The following is a 25,718-nucleotide window of genomic DNA, read 5'->3' as shown; positions in this document are numbered from 1 at the left end:
TCAGAGCCATAAAATAAGCTTGACATCCGTGTTTCATATATGTCTTTTTACCAATAAAGTATGCCTTCTGAATTAATTTTTAAAATATAGCTTTTTTGTTCATTAGAAAAGATTTTAGGTAAAAATGTATTAATCGAGGTGGATAATTTACACGTTGAAAAGTAAGTTCCATTACTGGGGTAATACAAAGGAAATTATTAGTATTTATCACTGTGATTCATTGTGCTAATTTTAAGACGACGATATTTCATTTTTCAAAAAATCCAGCGTCTCCAGCCAAACAACACTTGAGCCCACCCTGAAAGCACCCAGATGAACAGCCTGCTTCTCGAGTACAAATGGCCACAACTTGATTGCACATCAGTCAAGCAAAACACCAAGCACCAAGAGAATTTAACGTCATACAGCAGCAAAGAGGAAGGGCCCGCTGTTAAGAGTTCAGTGCCTTCTGAGAGAGATGCTCAGCCTTCCAAATTCACCTTAATCTTAATTTTGCAAGGGCTGTGTGACAGACCACCGGGTACTTGAAAAGATTCACTGCTACATCAGCTAAAATAGCCTAGTGACAAACTCCAGGATATTAGTTCACCGCTTCGATAAATACTATATAATATGTAAATACATACACACACAAGCTCACACAAAGTATGTACGTAAGCCTGTGTCCGGTATCTTTGACTTAATTTCTGCCCGATGTATTCGTTACTTTTTATAACCCTTCCAGGTGTTTTTCTGTTTTGCCCTTTTTCCTTCTTTACTCTCACTGTGCCTTGCCTCCCAAATGTGAAAGAATTCTCTTGTGCTTTTCCGAGTGCTTTGAAAAAACCCCGCCTCCAAACCTTAATTGTTGAGTTCATTCTATCTTTGTTCAGACTTAGCTCTAGTAGTAGTTCTGTACTACCAGGATTTGGAATTTTGACTACCCCAGGCAGCCATTATGCTAATTATGTTTGTAAAGTACCTCTCATACGCAAAATCCCTAGAAATATATATCAGGAATAATAACTTTGCAATCAGCTGTTAGAAGACCGGAGATTTATAGGCTCTTCCTGAAGTGAACTACCACACTTTACGCATACCACACGTAAAATCTGAAGCATAAATTAGGTTGGAAGCCACTCACAGAAGCGATGAACTGCCCAGCTAAGGATTTGTCTTCCGGTCTCAGATGTGTTTGCATCCCAGTCTCCAGGCTGACCTGCACTCCCCTTCCTGCTCCTACACATAGGATGAAAATTTTCAAGGGTAGTTTTTTTGCCCAAAGTTCGTTCCTGCCAGATTTGTCCTTCTCTGACTCCAGCCAGCTGTAAAAGGACTCCACTGGCGTTTGGCAGACTTTGTGCTAAATAAGTCGCGCCCTGTGCCCAATGGATGTAGTTCGCTGAACCAAGAAGAGTTTTGTACTTTTATAGATGGTAGTGTCACACTCGAGTACGGGGAGAAAGAGCGGAACCTCTGCTGCTCCCTTAATTTGTTTGTGTGCTTTCTCCTTGCTTCCTCAGCAACTGGTATCATCTCATTATTCTGGTATTTGGCTTACATAGTTGGATTGCTATCAGCTGCGGTCTTGGCCAAGTAAATTCAATCAGCTAATGAAATTGTGGTCTTTCCATCAATTGATTGTCAAATTGCTTGTATAGTTCTGCTAGCCCATCTCTTTCCCAAAGCTGCACATTTTTGTTTACCCAGGCAGTCTGTGCCTGACCCCTTCCTTGCCTTTCCCGAGTGTCCCTGTTATCGCTTGATGTGTGACTCTGGCCAAATACCAGTGGGCTTCGTGGTCGTTTTACTGACCAGCCGGTTGAAAGTAAATCAATGAAAACGCATTTCAAAAGTACAAGAGAAGCTAGTATGACTTTCTGATGCTGCCTGGCATAGCAGTCCCAGACCCCTGCTGATTTACAAGGTGAACAAAGGCAATGTCAAGAGAGGACGGTGCTTGCCAAGGCAGTGACCAGGAGGAGCTGTGGTTTGCTTTTCGGGTATGGAACACAACGTAGAGCAAAGCGCCTGCGGTGAGCACCAGTAAAGGATGGGTTTGCCCACCTTTTTTCTTTTTCCCTAGCTCCCTGCACCAGTACGTAATCTTTGAGCAAGTAAAGGTGTCAGGTTGAAGTCCCTTTGAATTCTAGTCTTCTATAAAGCTGCTGTAGATTTAAATCTAGGGCAGCACTGGTAGTATACCTGCTGCTGTATTTCACCATAAAGTACAATTTATGCCCCTTGCCGTAGGTATTTAACATCCACTGAAGCTGATGCATGCATATGAGGCCGGCTACCAGCTGCTTTGGGATGAATGCGAGCACCCAGTACTCTGGGCCAACAGTGCAGAAAAGCTGCAGGGTACGATGTCGTTACTACGCAATAGAAGCTGCTCTCTTATATGCTCGCTGAAAGGCATGGGCTCACCTCGAGCTGCATTCAGTTGCCACTGCAAACTAGGCTAATGGCTGCCCTGCACTGCAGTTGTCTTGACAAGCCGTTGAGTACCCTGCTTATGGAAACAAGCTAGCGGTTGGCGTTATCTCTGATAAACCTAACGTAATAGAGGAGTGGGTGTGGTTTTGGCCCATATACATGCATATAGTATACGCTGCTGAGAAAACGATTTGCTTTCTTTAATTAAGAGCTGCTCTTCCCTGTGATATGGGGAGCAGGAGTTTGCATTTTTGGTATTGCTATAGTCTTTCCTCTTATGCAAGCTGTAGGACATTTAATCTTTTCCTGCAGTGGTGTTCCTTTTGGTACTAATGGATCTACTGTTCTTCAACACTATTGTGGTGTGTTTGGTTTTTTTTTCTTGACTAGAGAAGAATCAGGGAACATGACAAGGGAGAGAAAAGCAGTGGAAGAAGCCAAAAGTACCCACTGCTAAGGCACTCACCTCTGAACATTTTCGATCTCTTTGTGCTGTCGTATTGAGGGGGTCAGCTGTGTAGTAAACAAATTGTACAGGTGTTCTTAAAACATGGGTGTTTGCTACTTGTTGGTGGTGTTGAGATGAAGAGAAAGCAGGGATTATCCACTTGATAGAATTCTAATCGGTTGCTTGTGAGCTCAAATTCCCAGATTTGGAGGATTTGCTCATTTTCTCATGGAAGATGACGAACCCTAAACAAACGAAGTGCTTCTATTTCGAGTTTTCATTTTTCAAAAGTAATGGACACATAGGACAAAGGGGAAAAAAAGGGAGTGCAGTGTATTATGGCTATGTTTCCATTACAGTTGATCATTTTATATGCCTATGATAACACTGCTGTGGGTGATCTATTCGGCCGTAAAAATGGGGATTATGCTGTACCAGGGCAACATCGAGAAATTGGCCTATTATAAGGTTAAACATATCTCAGTATATGAAAACTTATAAAATGCAAATGCAATGTTAAAATTATGGTGTTTTATTACAGCTTTATAGAAAAGTTAATATTTGTGTACCTCAAGAAATAATATTTAATATATGTCTGATTTATTTGGGAAGGTGACTTTTGTATCTCTTCATAGTCAAGTAGCATTCCTTTAAATTTGTAGGATATTGACTTGGTTTTCTTTTGTGTTAGTCTTTAAAAATATTTTTATATATATAAATATATTTTTATTTCATTTGATAATAACTACTGTATTGCACTTGGAAGTACGAGGTATTTGCTCGACATGAGGGTTCTATGCTGCAGCGCCTGCTTTCCTATAGCAGCACAGTGAAGTATTGTACTGTGCTACCACACAAAAAAATAGAATAATCAAGGCAATTCCTTCAGCTCTGTAGAAAAGGAGGCTGGAACCCAAACTGTCCAGCTTTCCTTGAGTCTTGTAAGCAGAGGGGCTGAAAAGGGACAACAATTTTCAGTAACAGACAGTACACAATATTGGAAGCTACTGTTGGCATGCCTCCCTCGCGCGCTTGGCTCTCTTGCGCATTACGGCCTAGGTCTAGGGAAGAACAAAAGGCATTTACAGAAATGCCAGACAGATTCCACACCTTGCACTCAAAGAGGCTGTAGCTCTGCTAACTACTTCTTTTCCCTCCTGGGGATGTCTGCAATAGCCTTACTGGGAGAGGAGATAACTCTGTTTAACTGGGCCGGGGAAAAGAAGCTGTACCCCAGAAATACGTAGGCAGTGGGAACGCAGCTGGTGCATGTCCAGGAGCGTGGTGTCAAGTTTGCGGGTACTTTCATGCTGCTCTTTGTGGAGCTCCGCAGTGAGACTTCCCTGTCCCTCCAGCATTATCACAAGAATGACGTATCAAGCAGATCTATAATTTTGGCTGTTTCTGTTCTCTACAGATCCATCATCAAGGAGGACATGCACCAAAAATAAAACTCCTCTGCAGAGAAATTACGTCTATTTAGGAAAGGTCTTTATATGATAAAGGCTTTTATTTAAGAGGAAGAAATCTGTTAGCATTAGAGATCTGTTCGCTTTGGCAGAAGGCTCCTGAAATCAATAGGTTCTGTTTCTTTTATCATACAGAATACTGAATAAGACTCTTAACGATGGAATTTTACCCTTGTAGACTTTATCCTAATGGCAACTTCACTTAATTTTCCTGATAAAACCTTTATTGCAAATTCAGTAACCATTCTCCTTTTTAACAAGGTTGCCAGCCTGCAAATAGTTTCAGAGACAGGATCTATTTATGGGAATACATTAGCAAAATACAATCCAGCCACGATTTATCTTTCTTGTGTTAACTTTCTTTGAGTAGGAGGAAGTCTGCAATCAAGATAATATAACTGCTAGTTCTGTGGTACTGGTGGGTCCTCATCCTCTCCCCAAATGGGGTTTTCATTCTGAAGTGTCTAAACCACGGTGGAAGTCTAGGTCCCGCAGCCCCAAAGACACATAATAAAGCATAAGTACCAAAGCAGGTAGTTTCATGAGGGCATGGGCACTCCAGTTTGATTTACTACTCAGTCACTGAGCTACTCCCTGTTGGGTCCTCTCGTCCGTAAGGCATAGGTACAGAAGTGGTGTAAAGATTTTCCTTAATTAATCTCTTCTGCTAAGGGTGTAAAGGAAAAAAATCATTGTTGGAAATGAATGAATTTTGATAAAATGTTCTAAGAGGCTTCAGCCAGAGGCAGGACTATTAGAGAAAATAGTTGAAATAAGTGAAGTTTGGTAAAATTGCTAGCAATTGAAACTGAGTCCCTATTATTAGAGGTATTGAGCATTCTTAAAATTCAGAGTAGCGCTACCAGAACTGCAGATATTACTGTGAGCTCTTTTTCTAGCCATTAAGGAAAGTTGCCTTTAGACAAACATTTCGATTTTGTAACTGCATTCTCAAATTTGCGACTTTGACGTTCCCACTTCCTGCAAGCCTGCAATGCAGGAATTGGAGGGTTTGTAGAAAAAGCCATCTGGGGAACAGCAGGATAATTCTGGCACTCTTCCTTGGGGTGTTCTTTTCTTGCATAAAAACATGAGACTGAACCACCACCCCCAAAATCCACCAAAGCCTGAGCAACAGAGAGAAGCTCAGTTTACTGTATTGCAGAGGACTTTTTACCTTCTGCAAAAATTGAAAAGGAGAGTTGAATTTTTTCCTTCTGCAGCCATTGCCCAGCTTCTTCCCCAACTCCGTCCTCCCTCTGACATCCATATAACAAGGTTAGCGGCTGGGTGAGTCCTCATGCGCTGGGCAGTACAGAGTCCCTTCTTACAGGAACCTGTAGTACATCAATTCCTCGGGGTGTCCCTCTACCGATATTGGGCTTTTTAAAGTTGCTAAGATGTGACACCTAAAGGACGGGAATTTCAAAATGCTCAAGTAAGTGCTAGCACTTTTGGATACACATACAAGAGGCATGTTTTGATAGGGATATGTAGGCAGGAACAGAAAGATAGAGTTTTGACCCATGGCAGGCATCCCGGTCTTTCTCTCCCAGACGTGAATAGGATGCTTGGCTGTGCCCGTAGGTGTCGAGGCCTGGCTGCTGCACTGACATAACAGTTTTTGCACCAATGGGAGAATCTTTACATGACCAGCCCTGTCTCATACGCCTTCCTCTGTTAGTAATCTTAAAAGAGATCAGAAGAAAACACCGCCTTACTGAGCAGTCCTAGGAGCAGGATTTATTGTGAGAAGCACACATTTTACATTAATAAGTTGGTAGCACCAATTATGGTGGCAAAGAAAGGGCAAGGGAACTCTAACAAGCCCTCTTACCTACCTATCCCTATCAGCTCTAACAACTTTCAGTGGGCACACGTGATTCTTATAGACAATAAACGTTTTCTTTTTATGCCCTTTATGATGACTTTTATTTTAAGAGTCCCGTGTAGTTCTTTCCCGGTGCAGCGTGGCGTATACTGTGGATGAACTATTAGCTTTTTTTTGCCCTTTATATCTGCTCTGCCACAAATTCTAGTTCTTTTTTTTGTCACGCAGAAATGTATTACTAGTTCACAAATGTCTCTGCTTACTCTCGATTTCAAACCAGAAAAAAATGCAGATGAAGAATTTAACTTGCAACTTCTCCAAGAATGCTGAGGCTAGAAATGAGCAAACATCCTTTCATCACGTTTTCCATATATTTTCCAGCTGTATTTCATACTAGTACATTCAGCTTTCTGCACAGTTATACTTTTCTACAAATATTTACATGCAAAAAAAAAATCACAAAATTCTACTCTTGGGCTATATTTCTCTCTTTCCTATACAGTAGAAATCAACTGATTTCAAAACAGCTATATTTCCGCAGACTCCCATATGGAGTGTGTGCATCGATGAGCGGGAACTGTTACTGGGCAAGAACCATGCTTTCTCCACATCACTGCCTTGCGCCAGTCGCAGGAGCACTTACGATGTTCTACCACCATCTTCTGTAAATGACACTAGCGTTCTTCTCCCTGTGTTATCCTCCATAAAACAGTATGGCATGCTTTATTACATATTTAGAGTAAGGCAGTTCTGTCTATCAATTCAGTCAAGAGATATGATGATGTGCTTTTTTGCCTCTAAGTTGGTTAACAATTGCCAAAGATTCTTTTTAATGAATAGTGCTTTATTCACTTTATTTTCTTTTTTTAGTGCATTGGAAAATAAATCTTAAACATTTCTTCTGCTATCTAGCACTTTAAGCCTTTTCGTAGCATTTGTAACATCTCTTTGCCAATACTCCATCTGTGATTTTAGCTTGCAGGAAACACTTTGCCATTCTGTTATTAGCTTAGTTGCAGAGAGCTGCTGTTTAAATATTAATTGTAACTTCCCTCATAAGTGCAGTCAAACCCACAGAGCAACTTGTGAAGTTCAATAAATACCTAGGAGAGGGTGGGGAGGATGCTGTGGGTAGGGCCTGATCTTAGCCTTAGCAGAAGTGTTACTCGAGCTAGCAGTGCAAACGGATCATGTCCTGATGCTTGCCGTTTCCTTTCCTCCTCTTACCTCAGTTCCCCTCCTTATATGCAGACAACGAACAGAAAGGAAGAAGAATACTGTTACACTGCAAGCATGCTTCTTGCCCAGTTAGTGGGCTTCCTGTTAAACCTGCTGTAAGTGAGAGGACCACCAACAGTGCTCAGTGCAGGAAGGGAGGCGAGATCCAGCATCAGTTTCAGATCCTAGTTATTGGACAAAAGCACTTCTCAAGTACTTCTGTGTCGCTCTGTCGTGAGCCACACCTCAGTAAGAGGCATTAGCTTGTGGCTGATCCTCCTCCTTCATTTTTTTGCTTCCACAAAATGTACTTTACACTTAAAAATGGGAAAATATTATGTGGTTACAGGCATTTCAGTAAAGTGTATTTGATAGAAGCGAGAAACAAAGTAGTTAACACCAATCTGACCAGCCTGCTTTCTGTGGATCGCCAGAGTGTTGTAATACTTATATTGGGTATAATTGAAAGAAGATCAGCCCCATTAAAACTGCACATTGCATTTTTCCCTCTCTTCTTCTTCCAGATGGTTATTAATCTTTTATTGGTGAGGTGGTTTGCCTACGGTGTAATCTGAAATTTTTCCTCGTATCATTTAAGTGCTTTACTTCTCTTTGTGTTTGCAGATGGACTGAATTTTACTATGTTGAATGGTGCTAATTGCTTTGAATTTAGATGTTTTTCTTAGTGTCTTGAAAATGTATAACATTTTTTTTAAAAAAGATTAAGTAGTGCCCACGTATTCCTTTTTATTTTTCAGCATTCTGTGAAGAGGGGTGCAGATATGGTGGAACTTGTGTAGCCCCTAACAAATGCGTCTGCCCTTCTGGATTCACGGGAAGTCATTGCGAGAAAGGTAAAGCATTACTGAAACACCCCTTCTTCTTCAGTAATGAGAAATACGATAAGCTGAATTAAGAAATAATTACTTTCCATTTGTTCATTCTGCTTGATGTTCTCTCTTCATTGAGGATATGACTGTTCCAGAGCTGCCTTTACCTAACTGAATGCTAGTCTCAAATTAAGGATTGGAAAGTTACAGACAATCAGGCATGTATCTGCTTTTGTTTCCAGTGGACACTTCTAGTTAATTAGAGGGGACAGCAAATATAAAAACATTTACCCAACCTATCTTCTGCGGTGCAAACTCAAGGTCACCTTCTGCTTTTTGTGAATTTGTTGTGCAAATTAGACCAGCATTTGGATACTTGCTTTTCACTGAGGCCACCAATTTCCCAAGAATCACAGCCTACTAATATAACTCACTAGTGATGATTTGATTCTGCTTTTTCCCAGATTTTTTTCCTTTTCAAGATTTGCTTCTGGAAGCCTTATAGGCCTACCTTCCTGTTCATTTCACAAGGATCTGGTTCCTTGTTTACCTTAGATGAGAAGAAAGGGATCTTACAGAATTCCATGGAGGACTCCTAGTAGATTCTTAATACAGCAGTTCGGGATTTTATTTTGGTCTGTATTTATTAAGCTTGTGTTTCTGTTAAATAACCCAATGGTAGAGGTTTTTTGCATTGCGTGTTTATTAATAAACGCTGTGCTCCTGCCTTTAGTGGTGGAAATAAAGTAGGTTGTTAAAGCAGGTTGCATGATACTAGTATGGATGAGACTATAATTGGTGAGGGTTTTTTAAGAAAGGAAAAAAAAAAAGGAAACTCAAGAAATAACTGTTAAGTTAAACCACTGGAACCACTTGTTACCCAGAGATTGTTCAGTAATTCGCGTGTAGCAGTGTCTGTTTAATACATGGCTGGTCTATTATAATACAGAGTAATTTAAACCCACTTGTCAACAAATCTGCTTCGGGTAGCTTCTGAAAACTGCTAAAGCTTTTTATGGATGTACTCAAATCACTATGTACTAAAATCCCATAGTTTCTAGTTGTCAGCATTGTTTCTAATTCTTTGGGAATGAACTAGGATGTTAATATTTTCATATAATCTTGAATTAAAGTACTGGGGTTTTTTATTTTTGCCTGTACTCTTTGGGTTATTTGTTTTAAAGAGAGATCCTCTCTCAAGCCTCCTGACACTGAGCAATAAGTACCGGCAGTACACATGGAGTAATACAACGAGTACCTGCCTTAGACCCCCACCTACCGTAGCTCCCCAGCCTCTAATCCTGCTAGTTATCCTCTTCCATGTATAGTTTGATCATTCCTTTTTAAAACATCTATTATTCAGAGGGAGCAGTGCATTCAGAGGGATACCAGAAGCGGGTTCTATGTGTGTGAATATATGGCACGGCAAAACCAGTACCTGCATTGCCCAAAGGTGCCCCGCCGACTCAGGGAGCCTGTGGCTTTAGGCCGGCTTTTAGCTCGACTGCCTATATTTCTTCCACCCATGAATCTTCAAACTATCTTTTTTCTTATAGCTGTAAAGGGACTCTCATAACTAGAACACAGAGGCTTTAAATTGTTCAAGAGATGGCTTAAAATTGATGAATGGATGACACAACCATTGTTGGCTCCTATGTTTTTCATGTCTTCTGTATTGTTTTGATCTAAGAGATGAGTTAGCACACCAAGTAAAGGAAACATGGCAGGCATGGTACTCTCATTATATCAAGAAATTTAGAGGTAGATTTCAGAAGGAGCTAGCTTCTGTGTATAAAATCTTGAAGCAGAAGGAATTTTATTTTTTTCTTTGAAGACATACAGGATTTACCAGTATGTTACAAGTCAAGCTGATGATGGTAACTTTGAGAAATTTGCTGTGCAAACTGATGTGAGAATGAATAGGGCTTGGCATATGAGAAGTTGCCACATTTCAGTTGTGTTAGAGGGTTTGAAAACTTCAGCAGATATCCCTTATGTCATACGCATATTTCCGTGGCTGAGTATCAGATCTGTGTGAGAAAAGCTTCAGCCATCTGAAGGTGCATGTCCTGGAAAAAATGTATGTTCAGAGTAGAAAGGTGATGAACCACCTTTGAAGCAGGCTTCCCTGCTTCCCTGCCTACTCCTCGAAGACATAGTGCTCTCAGGAAGAGGAGGCAGTTCAGTAAAGACTTCCCTCATAGCATCACTGGCGTTTGCTGCAATGTTTTTAGAGGACATCTAAGGTATTCAAAAGCCATGTTTGTTTGTTTCTTCCTGCGGTCTGCAATGTTAGAAATAAGCACTTAGTTATATTTAACATATGGTAGTGCTCCCTCAATCATTATGACATAGATTGAAGATGGTGAAATGGTGGGACGTTACCTTTAAATCAAAGCTTAAACGTTCCTGGTAAAATCTTGTCCGATGGAAGCTCGTGGTGAACTGATGCATATCAGAAGTTAAATGATGTGTTTTGGCAATGTGTTCTATTCGCCATGGTGCGTTTAAAAATGTCCTTCAAACTGACAACGCAGCAATTCCTTATACATTATTTCTCAGCTGAAAGGACTCGTCACTGGCTAAAAACAGTATGACCCAAATTGGCTTCAACATCATGTAAAGGGTAAAATGAACCAGTAATTAGAACTGCTGTTGGAAAGCAGGTGCATTTACTTCTGAATATGAATCATATGTTACTCATCGTTTCTGACTGCCTGGTTGAAATCATGATATTAGGTTAATTAAAAATTCAGAGATATTTGAGAAGGGTTGGATTTATGCTGGTAATTTACTCAGGTGAAATTAAAATACATATGTAAGGCTTATGTACAACTACATAATTCAACACGCTGCTAAGAACTACTACCTCTTGGCAGTTGCTTTGCCTGAAATGAGGAACCATCATAACAGTTCTGGGGCTGCCTTTTCTTTTTGATATCAAGTTGATATCCAGAGATACTGCCAAGTAATTCCTCTTTCCACCCATTCCTTATAATGCTGTTTCTTTAAGTATGTGCTTGATGCTTCTTACAGAATTTTTGTTGTTTTCTATTTCAGATCAAGAAAAACAGATCTATAGGATCTGATTGTGTCTTCTAATAATTATTTTGTTAGTTTTGCATTTAGCTTACCAGAGCTGAAATCGGTGATTATTGTGATCGTTACCATTTGTGATCAGATTTAAGACAGTTGTGATACCTGTGCTAGAAGTTTATTGTTAGAATTGTTGCTGATATTGCTGTATGGTTCCAGCGTGTACGTGCCTGGTGGCTGAGCTGGAAATAAGACTCTCTAACTGTACGTAACCCTGTTGGCTTAAGCCCAGGTGCATCCTTGTCAGGGATCCCTGTTAAAGGCTTCCAAGAGACATTTTGCTGTGTAGAGAGGAACGCAAACACAGTGCTCTCAGACAGTTGTTGGCAGCATGGACCCAGGCGCCCTGATTTTCCATCCGGTGATGATTTCTCCATCTCACATTTTTGCAACGTTAAGAAAAAAAAAAACCCAAAAAAACCAAAACACAAAAAAAAAAATCCCCAAAAAGTCCCCCCAAAACGCGCCATCGTTCCTTGAGCTGCTTTTCTCTCTCTGTGGACGACCCAAAGGTTACTGGAGTTTTAATGCTGGTTTGGTAGGCGGTGTTCGCCGTTACTCTGTATTTGTGGAATGCTAGTCACTACTGCCACTGATGAAATGGTGAGGATGAGATAAGCAAGACAAGCTACTATATGAAGACAAGAGTAAACAGATGATTGAGCACCTAGAAATTGCAGGCACTCCTTGAAAACCTACCTGCATGTGGTAGAGTCTTGTACGTGGGCCTAAGAAGTGCATACCGACTTCTATACAGCTCTGGGATGGTCACCAGCGGTGGCAGAAGTTTCAGCTGAGGGAGTTGATATCTGTCTGTACAAATGATAACTCTGGGCAATGAGCAGGAAACAGCAGAAGGCTTTGATGCAGGGGGTTCCCAGCTAGGGGTAAGTCAAGGGAAGGGCAGTACTTTTCCAAAAGCTGTAGGAGGGCTTCTGGCAGCGGTGGGGCGTCGCCTCCAAAAGGGATTCAACACAAATGCACCACATCTTTGCTCCCCTGGCTCATGAAAGCTACTGTCAAAGCCGGTAAACAATGAATGGGGAATATGGTTCAGGTAGATTAGAAGGATGTTGTGTAGGCTGGAGCTCAGAGAGGTAACTATTTTTGTGGTAGCTACGTGTGTATTTACAGTCTTTGTAAAGCACAGGAGAATAGTTTTCTCACAGAATGATAGAATGCTGTCAAAGAACCGCCTGCTGATTGTAAACAGTCACAAGCAAGGGTAAGACACGGCAGTGAAGCATCAGGATGCGATGATTACTGGGGTTATTTCTTTGTGTTGTTTTGGGCTGTGTGTACAAAAACATTGGCTGATGTTGGGGTGAGAGGTCATTTTTCAGTATGTACCATGGCTGAGAAATGTTCTTTGAATCCCAATAATTATATTGTGAGTAGGGAGGGGAAAAAAAATCAACGCTTGCAGTATTGCGTTAGTTGCATATGTATTCTTCAGTGCAGTCATAGATTTCACAGGTGAGCAATGAAATATTGCTATGCTTATACTTGAAAGTGAATATGTCACATATACGTCATGAAAATGAGGCCTTTAGCTGATTTGTTTCATGACAGTTAGCAGTATCTGGAATTGTTGTCTAAGAAGTTTCATACTTCATGTACTTGTCTCTTAAATTGCTTTTTCTGGAAGGTACTGTCTTCTGCAGTCCTCTGGGTAAGACTCCCTACAGTCAGTATTCCTTTGGACCCTGGAGATAGAAAAAAATGTGAGAATTGTATTTCTGTGTGCTATTTCTTCGATTCCTGAGCTGGATCAATCTTCAGGTGCGTAGCTATCAAAGACATTTCAGTTGAGGAACCCAGTTTAAAAAAATAAGCAAACAAATACCGAAGCAAAGCAGAGAACGAGATTTTTCACTGAGTAGGGCAAGCTAAATGTCAAAACTCCTTACCTCTCTCTGCCTAAGATCTTTTGTAAAATAAGAAGCAAGGTTTATTTTGGGAAACAAACCAGCTGTGCAGCTGTGGGCACAAGGCTTTGCATGAGATTCTTTCTAAAGCCTTTCATTTCAAGGTGAGGCAAAGCCAGTATTGTACAAGATGGGAGGTGTGAAGTGAATGATGCTTAGCTTATTACAGAAAGCGGTGGTTGTGGTTGATATGACACTCCTGAGGGTGTGACAGATCCAGAGAAGGCAGATGCTCCAGGTGGCTGAGGTTACCCTGCTCCATTTGCTGCCAAGCTGTTTACAGCGTTTGCCCCAGTGGTGCTCACTGCAAAATGGCAAGGGGTGATATCTTAATGTGATAGAAGAAACAAAGCTGTCATTTGTAAAGGTATCAGGGAATAGATCAAAGAATATCTACTAGGAAAATCTGGTTAAGACAGTCTCTGAGGATCAAGGGGACATCTGTCTGCAAATCAACAAATAACTCTCAGTGGAAGAAAAAAGTTGTACCATCTCACACTGCCAAGCCAAAGGAAGGTGAAATCTCCCAGACCAAGAACACCATTAATTCCCGCAGCTGACCATAGCATGAGAAGACTGGACTCGTTTTTGTAGTGCTGACACTGTCTCATATACTGTAAAAGTTTAGTTTCAGAAGCCAGGAAAAACACTAAGCAGACACTGGGTTTGTTGTGGGGGTTTTTTGTTCTTTTTGTTTGTTTGTTTTCTCTTTTTTTATTTTCTTCTTTCAGGGGATATTTTGATGTTGCTGTATACTTTATTTCTTACAATCAATTGGATCTATATATTTTTGTTGGTTTGAAATGAAAGGAATATCATCTATATTCATCTTTTATGTTAGCTGAGGTGATATCTTGACACGCCGGCTAACAAATGGTTCTAACATTCTAATGCTTTCTTGTTTGTGTGTTTTCATAGCCTTCTGACTTTGTGAGGGACATAGTTGTTTAGGTTGCTTTTAGAGCCACAGAAAATGGTTGGGGTTTCCCCACCCTCACCCCCCCGCCTTTGGCCCCCAAAGCTTGCACTTAGAAAACGGATAGTATTATATTGCTTATCCTGGCTGGAATTACACTTGCTGTTCTAGGTTCCTTCAAGTCAAATTTTTCCACTCAAATCCCCCTTCATTCACCCCGACCAGTGTCTATGTGCCAGCTGGACATGACATGTCAGCTATTATTGAAGGATGCAGTTTTATCTATACAAGAGAAAGACAAGATTTAGCTAGGTGGCGTTTAATTTGCATTTAGATACATATAGAACAATGTAATCAAGAGGTAATTTCTGTTGATCAAACTTTATAGTGCACGTAAGATCTGAACCCAGATTCTAAAACCTCTATTCTCTTGGCTTAAACATAAATACCTTTAGACAGTGTCTTGGCATGCCATCTTTCTTTTGTCCCAGTTCCTGTTCTGGATGTTATTGGATTAATACCTTGCGAAGACCCGCTGTAGAACTTACTATACAGTTTATGAAGAAAGCTGCTATGTTTTATTATTCCTTCATAGTGAAATGAAAATACATGTGATATTTAAAGAAAGAAATGGATGTGACTTCAAGAAGTCAGTGGCTTTGCATCTTCCTTTGTAATGGAGCAGTAGATTTGACTCCTTCACTGTGTCTTTCTTGCTGAAAAGTAGGCAATGAAAAATCTGAAAAGAAAATGATAGTAAGTGCTTTGGAAGGGAAGGAAAAGAGCTGGAAAATTTAGGAGATTGATGACTCACCTAGACCTCCAGTGATAAAGAAACATTTAAGAGGAGGAGAAACTCCAAACAAAACTATGCCATTCAGGGACCCTGCCAAAGTGTTGGGTAGTCACCTGCGTACAGTCTCTTAAAAAGCTGCTAGCAATTGTCTTGAAATAAGAGTGAGTGGTCCTTGTAGCCGTATGGGGTGAACTGAATGAATTTATATTAACTTTATATTGACTTTTTGATGTGGCAAAGACTAATAACCATAGTTTTCATAGAACCAATTGAGAGCAACATGGCTCTCCAGTGCCTCAGAATTTAGTGATTGATTCAATCAAGTTCTACATGAGAAACCTCCTTTGCACAGTTGGGTTGAGCTTTCAAAAGGCCCTTCACTGAACAAGGCTGCATAAGCTCTGTGAAGTTTAAGAAAATTCAGGAGTACAAGAGCACCGTTCAGATGAGTGCTTACGTGAACTACAATAGTTGGAGCGTCTCTGCAAGACAAGTCCTTCCCCTGAGCATGTTCTGTGAGCCCCCAAGTGTCCCCATTCCCACATCACTAGCTGCATGTGGCAACCAGCCATTGTCTGGCTTGGAGTAACTTCCAGAGCAAAATGAAGGGGGAAGTAAAGTGATGGTCTTTGTGTTTCCCTGGGGCTGGGCTGGCTGCACGCTCTGCTCCTTAGGGAGCTTCTTGGCAAGGACGACACTCTTGCAGTTGTGCCTAATGCTACTTGGGCACTGTCACGCAGCAGCGTACCTTTGTGAAGGAGAGCTTGTCCTTTGGTGGTAGAGAGATGCGTGTCAAAAGGGTACGGTGCGTTTCCTCGGGTTGAATGTAACTGTGCAAATAGAGGGATGCTGATATGGTTTTTTTCCATCGTGTGCCTGGAAGACACAGAGCACAGTGCAGGGGATGAAGGCAGTGTGCACAGGCGAAAAGGAGGTGCCTGCCTTTTCTAGGTGGGAGAAGAGCGTGCTGTAAGGAGTACAGGCTATGCTATCTAAACAGGTAAAATATGTTAGGGCCTTTCTTTGCCCTCTACTTAGCACCTGGAAATCACTGAGGGAGAGGGAGGTTTGTTTGTTCCTGTTTTCTTTGTTTCTTTCAGCTGCTGCTAAATGCAGAGTGTTGGATGTTTATTCATCGATAAGTTCTAATTATGTACTACAGGAGGAACATCATGTTTAGAAAGAGACAGGTAAACTAAACAGTAGCAAGCTCCTAAGCTCTAAATATAAAAACCCTGTATTCCCTCTGAACTTCCTACAGCCCTCAGCCTACGGAGCCGAATATTGTGCAAAAGCCTTGCTCAAACTGAGGTGTTGGGATTCGTTCCCTGCTGGAGGCCATGTCGCTTTGGCCCCTTCTTGAAGTGCTCAGTTCCCTGACTTAGTGTTCATCCGCTTTCTTCATCCACTTTCTTTATCACCAGGATCATCTCCCACACCACCTGCTTCAGTTTCCTCTTGGATTCTGAGGACCCAGGCAGTGGGATTGAAATTTGTTTCAAGTGGCAGAATCGCTATTGAATATATTAAAGAAAACAGAGAACCACAAAGCACTCAAAAAATGTGAGCAAATATTTATATTTGAGCAAATAGACATATTCATGCATTAATAAAATTTCCATTTTGCAACTAAAGTTTTCATATATGAAGCATTTCTTGTGATGTGAGCTGTACAGAAAAGGCAGTTGCATTAAAATACCTACTTCATGATGAATTATGTACAAACCACATCTCGTTTTACTATGGTTAATTAAAAAACCCCAACAAGTCTGCTTTGAGTGCAGTGCAGTAATGCTAATTTTATAACCTAGTTTGACACAACATTCTGACCCCCTTTTTTGGTCCTTCCAGGCAGATGCCTGCCTCAGTGAAAACCAGAGTAATTCTGAGGAGAAATACCAGAATAGGTAGTGGAGTAACTAAATATTCAATAAAAACTATCTCAGTCTGTCCAACTACAAGCAGTATTTAGGGAATTTAATAAGCTCTTTGCCACCTTACTTTTTCTTATTAATAGTCTGCTCTGGACTGGAGATCAACCATGAATATTTAAATTGCTGATAACCTAGAAATATTACTCAAGATGTGTGGAGCAGGCACAGAGAGGTACTTAACTTCTTTTTATTTTTAAGGCAGAAATCCTCTTGGCTTGAGTGGGAATTGCACCTGGATGGAAGCCTTGGGATCTGGTGCAATTGAATTAGGTGAAATGAAAAATAGATGGCTCTAGTGAAATAAAAGACCATTTAGAGTGGGGTTTTTATGTGGAACAAGCTGTGTAGGTAGCAATTACCAGTGATAAATATGCCATCCTTAACTCATCGATCTATGGTACAAATCTAAGTACCTAATCTATGAGTAAGATCCTATTCAAGCTGAGTAGAGAATTCGTTCTCTTTAGAAAACTTGAAGAACTGAAAGTTTTCTACGAAGAGCCACGTTTCTGCTGAATTCTAGTACAGTGAATACTAACGTATTTCATGAGTTTATCTTACTGAAGTTAATCAAGGTATAGTGAGAGAAAACGTGCCTCAGTCATCAGAACCAGCATCAGAAGACAATTTATTTTGAGAATTAATGTGACAAATGAAAAGACTGGAGCAAAACAGCATGCTGAGGTATTATGTATTGAATTCTGACAAAAAGTCAGCTTTCCTGCATTCCCTTTTTTCAAAGAGTTTTGTCCCCCTGAAGATTATGGCGTGAGAACACTTTAAGCTGATGGAAGCGATGCAACTGGAAAAAACCATAGGTGTAACCAGCAGGCTCTTTTGCCGTGTTGATAGGAATCCATCACCTCAAAAGCAATGGCCACCTCCACTTGCTTTCACTGGGCAGACATTCAGAGGAAGAGATCATGTCCCCGTTCATATAATCCTTGGAAGGTGGGTAAAATGGCATAAATTACTTACTCTATTACGTGACTTACGTAAATGGCAGCTTATGTACAATGAGGGTAACGAATCCAATTATTTTGCTTTAGGAGTCTGGGTGAAAATGTGAGTTAAACCCTTCTTGAAGGGAGCGTCATCCTTTCTTTATGACTGAGGTAGCCTTTGTAACATCTACTCTTGTGTCGAATTTTAGTCCTTTTGAGCGTCTGTTTTTGCAAGAGTAACACCCATAGTTTTCAACAGTCTGCTCCAGGAAGATTGCGGAATTGGATTGTTGTTAAACAACACTACAGGGAAGAAAAGCCTGCAGTAGAAGGAGGTGGCTCTTTGCAAAATCTGCTGAATTAAAACCGGAATGTGGACTCAAGGAAACAAGCCCATCATCTTTAGGATTGTACTCGTGTATGTACAGAGAAGAAAAGAATTAGGAAGTTTTGCTGATGTGGAACCTTACAGACTTTCTTATCCCCTTCCAAGGCTTTTTCTGTATCAGGTGGAACGTTTTTATTGTCCGTCGTCTGTTTGATAGTGATATGTCTGTTCTGCTGCAGAAAGTACGCGATGTACCCAAAGACTTCTCTTCACAGTGGACTTTCATTATGGATAATCCTGCATATCTTGCCTGGTGAAATACCAAAAAATCAATAGCGTATTGCATGTTGGGTATGACAAAGGCCTATGAATCCATCTCCTAGGGTGTGTGGCATTAAAGCCTGTTCCAGATTCAGAGCTCACTAACTGACTGTGCAGATTCCTAGTGTGTTTGTCAGGCTTTTGTTCCTGCCTGTAGTCGCAGAGGAAGAATATGCAAGAGGCGAAAATAATACTGTGTTTAATGTAAGGTACATATGAAGCATAAAAGTAACTTGGATTGTTCTGGTTTAACGTTTTCTTTGCTAGTTCCCTTATGATTGCAGCAGCTTTAAAATGACAGTCATGTTCAACCTCAAGGAAATACATGTCAAAGTTATTTTCAAACTTTGTATAATGTTCTGATAAAAATCTGTTCAGTCCCTCACATTTGCAGAAATAGAGTTCTTCCTAAATACATCAGTCATTTTTTGTGCTTTTAAAAAGAGAACCTCTGATTTAGCAAATCAGGCAGTTCAATAGCTGGAGTTTTCTACTACTTAAGCTGTATAACATCTGAATTATTTCTTTCAATATGTAGTGTCTGCTAAGTAGATCAGTCATTTCAGAGACAAACATAAATGGTGGGTTTTTATGTGGAAGAGTGAAATACCCTTATTTGATTTTTTTTTTTTTTTTTTTTTTTTGTTCCTGAAGAGACATTCTCTGTGTGTTGGCAATCTAATCTTTGGAATGGTACTCATTTATCTTTTGAATGAGACATGAAATGAAAGCCCTAAACACTTCTGGTCATTAAAGATCCAGTTGAACCTCCTGTATCCTATTTCAGCTTAGGTAATTACCTTCTGCCTTCTTTAGCAATGTCAGAAAAATTAGTCATCTGAAATGGCTGTCTGGCTAGCACGGAGTGGCACCCGTGCCTTAACTACTAGATGGCTACATTTCTGTGGTAGGTTGCAGATCCTTACAGCTTTTGACGGCAATTACATGCTTTTAAATGCGAATGACACTCAGTGGAGTACAAGCATGTAGGCCTGCGCGGGTGAGCTCAGCTCATCCGCTGTCCTTCTCATCGCGCTGTCTTGCAAGTAGTGATATCTCTGATCTGATGGCAGAGTTGGCCGGGGCCAGTTACAGGTTCTTGCACACCTACTGCATCTTGTTGTAAGCAGGTTGACAGCAGGGCTCTCTGAGCCGAGAAAAGCAGAGGAGCACCCAAACTCTGCTTAGGATCCCACGCACCACCCTTGCACGTGCTGCAGCCACCCAGCTTCTTTATAATAGCCTACTGGCTTACTGCCAGCTTGGGCTGTAGGTACTCCTTGGTTTGAGAGAGGTTAAATAGATTGTTCTCATTTCCAAGGTGTAGTATTTTAACTATTTGGAGCACAGGTATTGGAGCTACAGTATGAGAGAGATGTTTAGCTATTGGTAATGGTTTATCTAAGGAGAAAATACTCTCTCTGGCAATTCTTCGTGATTACTTTTCCTAGAAAGAGACTGAGTGGTTTCTCTGTTTTCGTTTTGGTTCGTTGGTTTTTTCTCTTTGCTGTAGACTGACTAAAGAATGCCCCATGAACTGTGTCTGCCCCTGCAGAAAATAAGTTTAGTGGTGTGACAGGACAATTGCTTTTTTCCTGCCAAATGCTTATTCTGTCCCTTTCTACAGCAGCTGTCCTGTCCACCTCTGTGACAGCCCTAGCTCTGGAAACCCTATCAGTCTGTCCAAAAATGAATTGAAAACAGGGGAAAAAAAAACCCTCCCTGCATACCACAAGGGATTTTTGGTTTGTGACTCTTACAACCCGGGTAGATTGTGAATCCTACAGTTAATGGAAGCTGCTTTTTGGGAGGGACTCTCATTGCCGCTAAAGACGATCTTTCTGTTCCCGACCTGTAATCGTTTTGTTTCTCGCCCTTGGAATGTCCAACACATAATGTTTCAATTATTTCCATTAAATGCGTGGAGAAATAGAGATTTAATTCATACCGCAGAAATTTTCTTCCACTTTCTCGTCTGAAATCTTGTTTCTCCTTCAACTTTTATAGAGTTCACAGCTGATGTAGTTTGTGAGATGTATGTGCTGATAGCAATAACTCCCTCAGTGGTCCCATTAATCATTTATAGGCTAAGGAGTCAGATAGAGTGTGATAATGCCTAGCTATTCCTAAGGCCTCCCGTCTGAGATGACTGAGTCATACGTTTCTTTTTCAAGGGAGCTTTGATTTTTCCCTCCCCCTCCCTCCATCTTCTCTCCGCAGGCTTTATTGGGTGTGTTAATTACTGAATAAGATGCGAGAAAGCTGCATGTGTAGACGGATGGTGGCATGTCACTGAGGATACAGAATCTGATCAATAATGACCAGAATTTCCTGATATCTAATGCCTGTTTGTCTGATTTGACTGTAGGGGATTTTTTTTAGATTCCTCTATGATATATAGTTTACAATTGTAGAAAGGATTAAATACAAAATTGCACAAAGAAGACATAGTCCACTACTTGCTTGACCAGCTGCTACAAAAACACATCTCTCTCTTTTAAAGTTGCAGGTTGTCCTAGTACTAGTAGCAGTTTTCCTTACTGCATGTTAAATAAATTAACTGGTGTGTTAAATCCATTATTATATCTTCCTGCTACGATCAGCAAATTTAAATTGGTCACTTATTAGTCAATGTGCTGAATAGCTTAAACAGGGAACTAACTCATTCACCATAAAAATAAATTGCTGAAGCTCCTTTGGAGGAAATTCTTCCAGGGGGAGGGACATCCAGAATGGGGAAATGCAATACCTTTCACATTGCTGCTGTGCTGGCTCTTGTGGAACAGCGGAAGACGCCTCACTTTATTGCATTTAACATGATATTTTTAACGAATGATAAATTCAATCTGGCTGAAGAAACTTATAGTATATTAGCATTTATAGATTTCGTGTTTCACTCTTTACATTACTGTATATTAAGCGCCAGACTTAAAGGGCATAGACAGTTTCTCTAAGCCAAAAGGAGAAATAAAATTGGGAAAGAATTAAGGGAAGACTTTTGTGTCAATCAAAGCTGAAAATGACAAATTTCGTAAACCTCCTGTGTGAGCAACTGCAAATGTCAGTTTTCCACTGACGGAAAGACAGTATTTTTGAGACATTAAGAAAAAGGTCCAACCAAATCAGGAAGTAACTCCTTAATTTTTTTTGTTTCTTCTTCCTGTTGGAATATATCACTTTTGAATATAAATCAAACATGATACCTAAGCTGAAGGGCTGACCATATCTGAACCATAATGTAAAACTCAAAATACTCGTGAAGATTTAAAGCCTTACAGACTTTCTGGTTTCCATAACCTTTTGCCTTTACCATCAGCTGTATTGAAACAGGCTGTGAGTCTTGATCTATTAAATTTGGCAAAAAGGGATTTTATAAAACCTTAATTTATCTAACAGAGTCATAAAAGGCTTTGTCAGTCTTTAACCCACTGAGTTGTCTTACGCTACGAGTAGTCATATCGATTTCAGTTGTCTAGTGATGATGTAAAGCACAGCTCTGTCTAAGAGCAGGTGGCTGAAAATGCTAGCCAAGGATAATTTAATCCAGAAAGCATAAATAATAGAAGGAATATAAAGTGGTAATATGTATTCATAACAACATTTCAAAAGTAACATTTTGTTCAGAATATCTGAGTCATTTATCTGGCATTATAAACATCAAGCTTTATGAATATTGGGGTATATTGTAAGGTGGTGGTTTGTCTTTTATGTTTTCTTTTCTTTTTTTTTTTTTTTAAACAATTTGTATAGCACTTAAATAGTGTACTTTGCCCCTTTCCAGGTCAGTAGATGACTCTCACTCAATTTCTGGGCTCAGGATGAAACTATTGTTTGATCCTCAAAGTTCAAATTGTTCTAGCGAATAAGCAAGCACCAGCTGGAACTAGGAGGAACTGAATACCTTCTCTTCATGGCTCTGAAGGTTTTGGCTGGATGAATTTTAATCTTTACAAGAAAGAAACTTATATTAGTGTACAGTGTTGTAAAGTGTTTAAGGTGGAGATGTAAAGAGAGAATGAACGCCCTGTAATGGTGGCGTTCTGACGTATCAGGTCACACATGTGCAGAAAATAAGTTATGCTTATTGAGGAGCGTAAGCACAGAAGCAAAACCTGACTGGAGGGTCTAATTCCAGTCTTTGTCTTGTGCAAGCCATAGGTGTTGGCACATGTGAATATTTGTTCCTTCTGAGAATACTACCACGAGTAAGGAGGCAGAAGCTTACTTAGTACAGCACATTTTTTCTCTGGGTTATGTAGAAAAGCATACATTTTTTAAAAAAATATTTGGAGTGTTATTTATTTTTTCAGCATAGGAGGAGGATAGAGGAAGGGGGAAAAAAAAAACCCTTGACATTCCTGAAAGTTGATAAGGGAGTTAGCACAGAACATATTTTATCAAGTGCATTGCATCAGATATGACTATATAGTCTGTTTATAATCCCATTAAGGGACTATAAACAAGAAAAATTATATTGGCAAGGTGGATATTTCGAGCAGGCTTTACCAGTAGATGCCAATTTTGAGCAGGTCGGCCATAACGATGTAACTTGATTTTCATGGTGTTGTTTTAAAACAGCATCTTTTTTCTGTTTATACCATGTAAAGTAGCACTAATGTGAGGGACCATGGCAATTTATGGACACAGAGATTATTTCCTCTTTGGAAACAACTGTTAATGAAATTTTGATATAAAAAGGGTGGAGTTTATAGTTGTTCATCCATCTTAATAATCAGCTATATTATTAAATTCCTTGCAGCTATTCTCCTAAGATACCACACACATGCACTGTAAGCCAAGGGGTGAACTAAGACCTGGTATAAAGTCATCACAAGTCTTGAGCTCCCTTCCATGAGTAAAGATCCTGAGAATTTGGCAAGGTCATCTTCAAGGACACAGCTGTCTTAAGGCAGCCAGACAGAAGATATTCTTTGGGTTTTTAAAAGCCAAGATAAAGCCTTCTTACAAGACAAGTTTATACTGGAAAGATGAATTGATTACTCTGCTATTAAGGGCTGACTTGGCTGGCCATGGTTCCTCCTACTTTCAGAAAGAAAATCACAAGCAACCCCTTTAGTTACACCTATATATTTTGAGGATAAGTAATGTATGTATAATACAGCTTGTATTTGACTGAAGTGATGTGTCTTTTAAGAACTCCTGAGAAAGTGCAAAAATTGCTTGTAAATGTTGACAGATAATCACAGTACTCATGAATTCTCATTTATTTTTCTTCTACTTCCCTCTCAAAAATACCCACTGCTGTTGTGAGCATTCTGTTACTTCCAGAAATTAATTTGAAAGTGATAATCTAATCTAAATTCAGTGTAAATAGAAATACTGCTAAAATATGCTTTCAAGACTAACGTAGGATTATGCGTGTATTGTGGGGTACAGGTCATTGCTTGTTTTCAGAAAACAAGGATTTCTGTGTCTAAGTTGTGCGTTACTAATTCTAAACCATAATTTGTGACTTCTGTATATGTTTTCTCTATGGCGATCTCTATGAGGCCGAGGGGAGACCTTATCACTCTGCCTGAAAGGAGGTTGTGGTGAGGTGGGGGTCGGACTCTTCTCCCTAGTAACAAGCGATAGAATGAGAGGAAACGGCCTCAAGCTGCACCAGGGGAAGTTTAGGTTGGACATTAGAAGAAACTTCTTCACCGAAAGGGTTGTCAAACATTGGCACAGGCTGCCCAGGGAGGTGGTGGAGTCTCCGTCCCTGGAGGTATTCAAAAGAAGGGTAGACGTGATGCTTGAGGGTATGGTTTAGTGGTGGACTTGGCAGTGATGGGTTAGCGGTTGGACGTGATGATCTTAAGGGTCTTTTCCAACCTCAACGATTCTATGATTCTATGATCAGTACGAACAAAATACTTAGTTAATAACTCCTGATGTGTATATCTTGTGTTTTCTAATAATGTGTACCTGTGCTGAAACAAGATCTCCTATACATGTAGAATTAGGCCAGTTAAGTCTAGCTAGCCTTCACGAGGAGGGAATCTTGTATAGTAGTGAAGAAGTTTGAAAATCGGAAGGCAAGAGCCCAGCTGGAACTAAGTCTGGCCACTGTTGCAAGAGATTTAAAAACAAAATAATTTGTTTTTACAAATATGTTAACAACAAAGAGAGCCAAGGACAATCTCCATCCTGTATTGGATGCGGAGGGGAAACATTGCCACTAAGAATGAGGAAAAGGCTGAGGTACTTAATGCCTCCTTTGCCTCAGTCTTCAATACTCAGACCGGTTACCCCCAGGGTATTCAGCCCCCTGAGCTGGAAGGCAGGGATGGGGAGCAGAATAAACCCCCCATAATCCAGGAGGAAGCAGTTTATGACCTGCTGCTCCACCTGGACACCCACAAGCCTATGCGGCCGGATGGGTTCCGTGTGAGAGTACAGAGGGAGCTGGCGGAGGAGCTTGCCAAGCCACTCTCCATTGCTTACCAGCAGTCCTGGTTAACAGGGGAGGTCCCTGATGCCTGGAGGCTTGCTGATGTGACGCCCCTCTACAGGGAGGGCTGGAAGGAGGATCCGGGGAACTGCAGGCCTGTCGGCTTGACCTCGGTACCGGGGAAGGTTATGGAGCAGCTCATCTTGAGTGATGTGGGGTTGTTCAGCCTGGAGAAGAGGAGGCTGAGGGGAGACCTTATCGGTCTCTACAACTACCTGAGAGGAGGCTGTAGTGAGCTGGGTGTTGGTCTCTTCTCCCAGGTCACTGGCGATAGGATGAGAGGAAACGGCCTCCAGCTGCATCAGGGGAGGTTTAGTTTGGATATTAGGAAAGACCTCTTTACTGGAAGAGTGGTCAGGCGTTGGAACAGGCTGCCCAGAGAGGTGGTGGAGTCCCCGTCCCTGGGGGTGTTCAGAAAGCATGTAGACGTGGCACTTGGGGACATGGTTTAGGAGGCCTGGGGGTGTTGGGTTGACGGTTGGACTTGGTGATCCTAGATGTCTTTTCCAATTTTAATGATTCTATGATTCTAAGTGGAATAAAAAAATATTTGCATTTTTCTAGTTCTGGGTTTTACCTATGGTATAGCTGTGTGCACATATATACGTTTAGAATGGCTTAGGTGGGAGAGGATGGCTGACAAAGGACATAAGGCTGCACCATCGAGTAAAAATAAGTGAGGGACTCATGATACTTTTAATCTGATTGTTCAGCGTGCATTGGTGTCAGAGGTAGTACTGTTAGTTGCAACATCAGCGTCATGATTTTTCCAAGACCTGTGGCATTT

The 25,718-nt window shown here is 40.7% G+C and overlaps 1 protein-coding gene across 2 annotated transcripts in view; it reads left to right on the top strand.

Annotated features, from left to right (window-relative positions):
* Positions 1 to 25,718, top strand: part of NELL1 (neural EGFL like 1) — a 305,370-nt gene that overhangs the window by 227,515 nt on the left and 52,137 nt on the right. For both annotated transcript variants that reach the window (XM_075094969.1, XM_075094968.1), the window contains exon 15: positions 8,143 to 8,238. In XM_075094969.1, coding sequence (XP_074951070.1) covers positions 8,143 to 8,238 — 96 coding nt within the window. The remainder of the gene's footprint in view (positions 1 to 8,142; positions 8,239 to 25,718) is intronic.

Source organism: Phalacrocorax aristotelis, chromosome 5 (assembly GCF_949628215.1).
Source record: "Phalacrocorax aristotelis chromosome 5, bGulAri2.1, whole genome shotgun sequence".
In the NCBI taxonomy this organism is placed as follows: Eukaryota; Metazoa; Chordata; class Aves; order Suliformes; family Phalacrocoracidae; genus Phalacrocorax; species Phalacrocorax aristotelis.
This window is presented reverse-complemented; position numbering and strand designations above follow the sequence as displayed.